The sequence below is a fragment of the Phragmites australis genome, chromosome 6 (assembly GCF_958298935.1).
Source record: "Phragmites australis chromosome 6, lpPhrAust1.1, whole genome shotgun sequence".
Lineage (NCBI taxonomy): Eukaryota > Viridiplantae > Streptophyta > Magnoliopsida > Poales > Poaceae > Phragmites > Phragmites australis.
Window position 1 is genome coordinate 3,388,236 of NC_084926.1, and position 8,389 is coordinate 3,396,624.

The following is an 8,389-nucleotide window of genomic DNA, read 5'->3' on the forward strand; positions in this document are numbered from 1 at the left end:
ATAATCCCATGTGTTGCTAAATGTTCATCAGTTCATGGATGGATCGATCAAACTTAAACCAACACATGTTAGCTAGGGTGAGGGAACGTCTGCCACCGGTAATGACTTTAAAAAGAAAAAAGACTAAGGCTCTTTTTAGTTCTTGAATTTGGGATGGATGAATTAAATTAGGCCTCAAATCCAAAGCCATGCGGAAATAGGAATGTGACTCCAATTCTATTATGTCGTTTGGATCATAAAAGAATTTCGTTTTTGGAATCTAGCTCTATGCCAATTCAAAATGCTGTTGGACGTGTTATTTTGAGAATTGATAGAAAGTTTATTATTCCAGAGGATCTGTAACTCTGTAAAAATGAAAAAACTACGGTTCACATTTTGTTAACACTTACTATGTCGCAAAATTATTGATCTTACATAAAAAAAATGTTAATAACTAAATATCAGTGAGATAGTGACTTTTTCACATACGTACAGAGGAAAATCGGTATTATGCAAAACAAATCTTTTCAATCAAAGAGACAACCTGAAATGCATCAATCTGGCAGTCTTGAGGCAATAATATAGCACCACCATAAGACTGAGAAATGAAACTAAATAATACATAACATATAACATCCATGATAAAACATCTAGTTAATTGAGCTCAGTCAATTAAAGTACCAACAACAATAAGAAAATTATTATAAATTAATTGATACATCAATAAGTCTATCATAACTTAAATGCTGAAATTTAACTGACACATCGATAGGTTCTAATAAGTTACACAACTAGCTAAGCTCAACACCAAAATAATAATATACAGGATAGACATTTCTAAACAGAACATAACCATTTCTGATATACTAACCCAAACAGAATAAAACAGAACCCAAACAACTAAACAAAAACATTTCTGAACAGAACCCAAATATACTGCTAGTATACTATGCATATTTTATCCTAATCTCCATGAGCAACCAGTCTTCCTCATGTCCATTTCTAGTGCAATAAGAGATTTAAATAGGAGATCATCACGGGTAAGCATACCATAAGCTCTCAAGAAGTCAGAACGCGATAAGTCTGGCATCTTTTTCAACGCTACTAAGATTTATTCAGGGGTTGCTGGCTGTGGTAAAGGCTCATTTGACTTAATGGAAACTTGAAATGAACTATTGATTTCTTCAAGCATACGTACAAGTGTGCGATCGTGGCCTCTTACACCCTTATTACCTTCTTGGCCCTTACGAGTGGTTGATAAATTAGGACTAACTTTAGCACCATTTCAGTAGTACTATCTGATGCAACTTCTTGAGAATTTTTAGAACTCGTTTGGGCACCTTCTCCTGTAGCATGGTCTTTGGAGTATATGGGGCTAATTGAATCCCAATTTTTAATAACTTTGGTCTTGTAGTAAGCAGCAACTTTGTTGTTCTACAAAAGAACATTAAATTTTGAATAATATGGTAGAGCATACAAGAATACCAAACAACATATGTTAACATAAATACCTCCACATATTTGACCCAAACGTCATCACTATCAATTGAGAGCATATTGTTCTCCCAATCATATCCAAAACCACTTTGAGAAAGCAACTTGCTAATAATCTCATAATGCTTGTCAAATATTTTGCATCTCGACACAATGCTATCTTTTGTTATCTCTAGCTCAAATCCACACACTAGCCGTTGCTCCAATGGTCACAAAAGACTGTGAACACCGGATGATCCGGCGTTAACAACAGTATAAATACCGGACCATCTAGTGTGTGCAGTAGTAGAAAACTAGCCATTGGAACCCCACTTAAAACCATTTTGAACACCGAATATTCTGATGTAATCGTGAACCCCATCATTGGATTATCTAGTGTGTATACTTCAGCCGACTAAGCCCTTCTTCAGAACACCGGATCATCCGACGTGTACAATCATGCAAAACTAGCCGTTGAGACCTTCTTCTGGAAAATACTCTGGTGCAACCATCCGGCATGTACGAGCACTGGATCATCTGACGTGTATATCTTCAGTCTTTAACAGTTCTTTGGAGAAATGCTTCGGCGTATATATCTGTCGGAGGGTTAGCTCCTGTGGCAGGAATATTGAGGGACCCCTTTTTAGAGATTCGGCCGGGGGGATGATTCTGAATATGTTTGCTGGAGAAATAAATGGATATGAATGCAATGGCAGGTGGTGAGGAATGATCTAATGCAGAAAAGAGTAAATGCGTTGGGGGATTTTTAGACAGGTTCGGGTCGCACTGCGCGTAACACCCTACTCCTGTATGGATGCTATAAATATCCTGAGAATGTCTCTCAGGAATGTGCTAGTTACAAGAATGTTTGTCTATCCTAGAGCCTGGGGCTCCTTATTCTTGGGTTTCTATGCTCGTACGAAGGTGTTTTTCGATCTGTGTGTGCCTGTTGGCTTTGGGTGCGCTTGTCTGAGAGTTCGAGCGTTGCCTTCCAATTAACTCCCCCTTCAGGCTTGTCTTTGTCCGTGCTGCCGGTCGCTTTAAATACCCGCCGGCGGTAGCGTGCCCCGAATGGGAGGGCACGAGTTCCAAGGTGCCATAAATGGAAAGGGCGTTATCATGGCCTCTGCACGAAGTGACGGGGGTTGAAAACGTGCCCCGCGCCCGGTCTTCAGTCGTCATGATGGTGCTGGCAACGGGCGCCGTGGAGAGGGCCCACCGGGCAGTCGCACGGCATGCCCGCCCCGTCTTGTTCGCCTGCCACAGCAGCGCAGCAGACGGAACGCCTCGGGCCTCGCGATGCTATCCCGAGGCGCGCCGGATAGCGCGGGATGGGACCCGTGCATTAAATGTCCCCACGCCCTTCTCCAGAATATGGCAGGAACTGACACCGAGCGTGATGGGAGCAGTTGGAGGTGACAGGCCACGCGCGCTCTTAAATGCAGCCTCGGGCCTTTCACTGGCTGACACCTCATCGCTGGACCCCTGTGGGGGCCACTGACAGGGGGGCTTGCTGGATCGTCGGGGAACCGAGTGCTCGAGGGGTTACTGTTCACCTCCCCGAGCACTCTCTCCCGAGAACGCCCTTTCTTGGTTCTCGGGGAACCGAGTGCTCGGGGGCCACTGTTCATGGCCCAAGCACTCTCTCCCGGACTTGACTGTACGGATCCTCGGGGAAACGAGTGCTCGGGGGCCGCTGCTCGTAGCCCCGAGCACTCTCTCCCGGAACTTCCTTTGTTGGGTCCTCGGGGCACTCGGTTTTCCTGGTCGTCGGGGGACTTGGGTGCTCGGGGGTCACTGTTCACCTCCCTGAGCACTTTTCTCCCCGGTCACTTTAGTCTTCGCAGATCATCGGGGAACCCGGGTACTTGGGGATCACTGACTGTGGCCCCGAGCGCCCTCTCCCGGGACTTAGTCTTTTTTACCTCGCGGAGGTGACCCCGCGGGATGGCGCAACGTGGCGGATTGCTGGCCTGGTCTCGGGATTTGGGGACCCCTGGTTCCTGATTCACCGACAATATCTTGCTGAGCACCGGACCTTCCAGTGTATTCAACTCCATTTTCTCAGAATACTCCAGTGTGCACTCAACACTAACACCGAATCATCCAGTGTAGGCATCAATTTTCTCTCGTAGCTAAAAAGCACTCCGGTGTATATAACTTTCAGAGCATCGGACCATTCGGTGTGTTATCCTTTTTAATACCGGATCATCCAGTGAGTGCAATCTTCTCTAAACTCATCTAATTCAATCTTTCTTGAATTCGGTTTCGATGACTTCTTTATGTATTGTATCTATAAGACCTACTAAAATATATTCTTGATAAATATGTTAATTTAATTAACTATATTATCATTAATCGTAAAATGATATACATATCCTAAAATGATCAAAACTAGTGGGGATAAGGTTGGATTGGGCTTGCCCTTTTCTGAATGGACCGAAGGCATGACGCACGTCAACGTAGCCATTCTCCACGAAACCAAAACCTATAGCGGACCCCCACGGAGGTGATTTGGAGAGGGAATCGGAAAGAGAGGTGTGCTGGTAGATCACATTATCTGCATGCCTTGGTGGTCTCTCCCAACCCTCCGTTTCCAAACTCCAATGTTTGGTGACTTTGGTGCCCAAAATTTGAACTGCTTCTTAATTGAGAGATCAATATACAAAAACTCAATTTATTGGTCTAAAATTCAACTTAATAAGCTCATGAAAATGGTACTGTATTATGATGCATGGCTCCATTCCTAGTTTGCCTACACCTTTAAGGTGTTAGGCAGCATCAGCTGTATCTGTATGACACTCTCCACTCTTGTGAGTACTAAATTATCTTTCACTTCGAACTGGGGTTCATATCTCTTAGTGCACTTTAAATCACAGCTATTGTTCAGTTGAAACCATATTTAGGCCCTAACTTGGGATCACGTATTTCTGAGTGATGTAGGGCGCGCATGCATTTACACTGACGAAACATAGGGAGCAAGGCCACCTCAGGTCCTCCATCAAATTGGTCATGGTTAATGGTTTTCTCTTGGTTGCTATCGGTTGGAGCCTCAGCTTGTTTGGTTTATTCCTTCAGACTCATCACCAGGTTGTCGCGTGTGCCCTCAACATACATCTCGCAAGACCCAATATGGGATAACGAAAAGGATGACACGTGATCTAGGCCAGAGCAACATGGTCATGATTACCACAGAAAGAGTTGTCAAGGATTGTCAAAACTCGCTCGAATTGGTTGTCGCAACTCCTGCAAGGTAAGTAAGAGATCAAATGAAACCCTCAAATTCAATTCCTTACAGTAACGGTGGGTCGGAGGTGGACTCCTCGATGTGTCCTTCCTCATTATTGGCTCACTCCGTCACCTCCGCCGGATCTCGAGTCACTCCCTTCGCTTGCACTGCAACTGGTTAGATACGCGTGATCAAAGGATCAGACGGTCATGGTCCAAACATGGTTCAAACTCCAACATTTTTGCAAAATACATAAAGTACAACTAATTGTTAAACCTAATTCAAAGCATACAAAGTAATATAAACTAGGTTCAAATGGAATTTCCCTCAGAAATATATGTCAAACCCATAAGAAGATGAACACGACCAATAATGCATATGTAAATAATCCTTATCCTCATAGACCATGAATTATGTGTGATTTGATCATATTATACCAATTCGGGGTATAATTATTTTGAGAGAGCTCTAATTTTATACTACAATTTTGCAATATGAAATTAATCCCACTATATATGTTCCACTTCCGTGATAATGTATGAAGTGTAGTTCCCTTGCGTATTGTAAAATCGTACCTTGTTCCGTTTGTACATTTTTGAATAGCGTGCTGAAACAGTGAACACGTATTGTAATTTACGGTTAACAATAATTGCAATCGATTTGTTCCAAAAGAGAAAACCTGAAAAATGGTTACAAACAATGGCCCAAAAAAAATTCTCCAGTATGTGTTTGCCCCTTAGCTTGATCTTTTGCACACAATAATTATGATGAAATACTCCCCTTAACTTTCCACAATTAGCTAGTCTCCGCGTCTCACTACTGACTAGTCATGGGGTGGAAGTGATTCAACCACCCCCCACTTGTTACTACTCTTGCTACTACTACTCTCGCCGTCCTTGCCGCTCATAACCTGCCCATCCTTCCCCATGAAGCTGTTGATCGTGGCCGCAATCGCAACCGAGAACTTGCTTGGGTCTGACATGACGGCTCCTACATTGTCGGGCAATGCTGCCGTCTTGTCGTCGCTGCCAGTGCTCCAAAACGGCCTCTTGCCCCCTGCCAGACCACCAATGCCGTGCGAAGGGTTAGATGTCCACGGGTACTTGAGGTGTGGTGCCTGTTGAGCTAGCATGGACGAATGCCCGAACAGGTTGAGATGTTGCATGCCACTGGCCGCGCCAGAGGCGCCGGGCATTGATGGTGGCGCGCTGAGCAGCGGCGAAGCGGAGGAGTGGTGGGAGGTGGAGTTGAGCAGGTATGGGCTGTGGTAGGGAGGCGCAGCTGAGGCGCCGCCAGCGTCGGAGATGGAGGAAGAGGAACTAGTGCTGGAGAGCAGCATGAATGTGGCCGCGGCGGAGGTGGTGGAGGCCATGGCGGTGGCTCCGACGGGGAGGGGGTGGTTGTGCGTGCCCTCGTACGTGGTCACCAAGATGGACATGTCCTCCAGGCATCGCTGCACCTGCATGCGCGCGCCAACACAAATCATTCCATGCACACACGAATAATCAAGCTCGATCGAGAGCTCACGCGACTGATGATGCCAGAATCAACGCAATGGTGCAACAGAATTTAATCGCCTGCACAGATATGCACATGCGCTCAAGTGTCACAAATTTGGTTACCTGCTTACGCACCGGGCATCCCGGCGCGACGGTGCACCTGTAGTAGGCTCTCGGGCACGGGTTGCCCTTCGCGACCTTCTGCCCGTACTTCCTCCATTGGCACCCGTCGTTCATCTGCATGCGCACGTACACGGATTACTCGTCAATTTGGCCGTGAAGTCGGCATCGAATTGGCATATATGCATGCAATGCAACAGCAAGAACTTGGTGAGAAATAGTGTGTGTCTTACAGTGGGCCCCTGGCACCGGACTCGAACGGAAACCCTAGTTTTGCGGTTGGCCGGGTTGACGCTCTGGCTCGTGATGCCGGCCGCGGCAAGATCGCCGGCGGCCGGAGGGATGAGCTTGCTGCTCTCCAGCAGCGCGTAGGCCTTCGCCCTACCGTCGCCGACCGCGGTGGCGCTGTGGAAGTCGTGCCCTGCTTCCGGCTTCTCCCCCTCGTACGCCCCTAGACTCAGGGACAGCTCGAGATCCTCCTTGCCGTCGTCCGTGTCATCGCTGCTCACTGAAGGCCGCCGCGTGGCCTGCTCCTTGCGCTTCGGCTCCGGGAAGCTGCCGGTCGCCGCGGCGGCGCCGAGGGAAAGGAAAACCTCGGTCTCCTGCGCTTGGGATTAGAAATCAAATCACGAATTCGAATAACAAGATGTAAATGACTCAATTGGCATGGTAATTATGGCGTGTCACGTGGAAGAATAATTAAAAGGATGCACGGATTAGTACGGCTAGCTAGCTAGAACTTAGCTAGGGAAGACTAGTTGGATATCACCCTAGCTAAGCAAGATTATTGAGTGGTAGCTGTTACCTTAGGCTCATATGTTGGTTGCTTCTGATAGGCAGCTACCTTCATCTGCAGCTCGTGGTAGTCCCGCACGGTCCGGTCGACGACTCGCCGGAGCATCCGGTTCTCCTCTTTCATCTTCTCCATCTTCTCCTGCATCGCGCTCACCTGAAGAAATATACACACGCATGTCACGTGCTAAAAGTAATAACCAAGATGAACAAATTCTAAGCCCTACAGAAAAGGTGAACAAAATTTACAATTAGCTACTTAATGGCACCACAACACTAGTACCTAACTAGCATAACACCCCTTGCAAATTAAGTGTATATATATGCGCGTACCTCGTCTTGCACCATGGTGGTAGGGTTATCGTCCCCGTGGTCACCTTTGTTGCCGGCGGCCTCTACCACGTGCTTGTCTTCCGCACGAGTTTCCCCTCCATCGCTCTCGCCGTTGTCGTCGCCTTCCTCTGATAATTGCTTGTCCTCCTCCATCTCCTCTCCTTGTTGAGTCCTATATTTGATCTCCTCCTTGGAGCGGACGTCTCCTCTTTGGTCTACAACCACTTCAACTACCTTCTCCTCCTCGATTTCCTCTTTGCGCTCCTCTCCTTGCTTGAGCTGCCCATCTTTCTTCTCCACCCCGCCATCCTTGGTCTGGCGATCACCATCGCTTCCGCCACTGCGGTCGTCCTCCCTCCCCTCCATCTCTAGGGAGAGATCCACGGCCGCCCTCTTCTTCTTGGATGACATGCTTCTGACCTCTATCTAGCTACCTTGTGTGTACCTTTGTCTCTCTGTGCAGCTAAAAGGAGGAACGGTACGGTTTTAAATCCTAATGCTACTTCTCCCCAGGCATCTAAGTCAATGTCCGGGTGTCTAAGACGTATTAAAGAGGTAATGAGGAGGGGAGACCCCTCTCTCAATCTTATTATCTCATGTCATTTCCTATTCGACAAATAGCTAGTCTTGGTACATATGGCTGCATACACCACCAACCAATATTTATCGATGTGGGGAACACATGTCAGTGACACGTAGGGTATGCGATTTTCACAAGTCAAGACGATGTATGGGCAATATATGGCGATCGATGGATTGTTTTGGACGGTGTGTAGCGCACGGTGTTGTGATCCAAATGACAAGGATGCCCAAGTCAAGTGGGGGGGGGGGGGGGGCTCGGTCATGTGATGCGATAAAGAGCGCTTCCAACGCTAAGGGATTAGTATTGTATGGAGCCCAGGTCAACTCTTTGCAATTTCTCTGATCAGGGCTGACGTTGCTATCATCACCCATCTTAATTTCC

General features: G+C 46.9%; 1 protein-coding gene across 1 annotated transcript; it reads right to left on the bottom strand.

The window, feature by feature from the left end:
* Positions 1-5,257: 5,257 nt before the first annotated feature.
* Positions 5,258-7,976, bottom strand: LOC133920349 (probable WRKY transcription factor 9). Its single transcript, XM_062364964.1, has 5 exons — positions 7,426-7,976; positions 7,106-7,249; positions 6,534-6,902; positions 6,304-6,417; positions 5,258-6,140 (listed from the first exon to the last, which is right to left on the bottom strand). Exons 1-5 carry the CDS (start codon positions 7,834-7,836, stop codon positions 5,505-5,507), a joined length of 1,674 nt encoding a protein of 557 aa, XP_062220948.1. The 5' UTR covers positions 7,837-7,976; the 3' UTR covers positions 5,258-5,504.
* Positions 7,977-8,389: the final 413 nt, after the last annotated feature.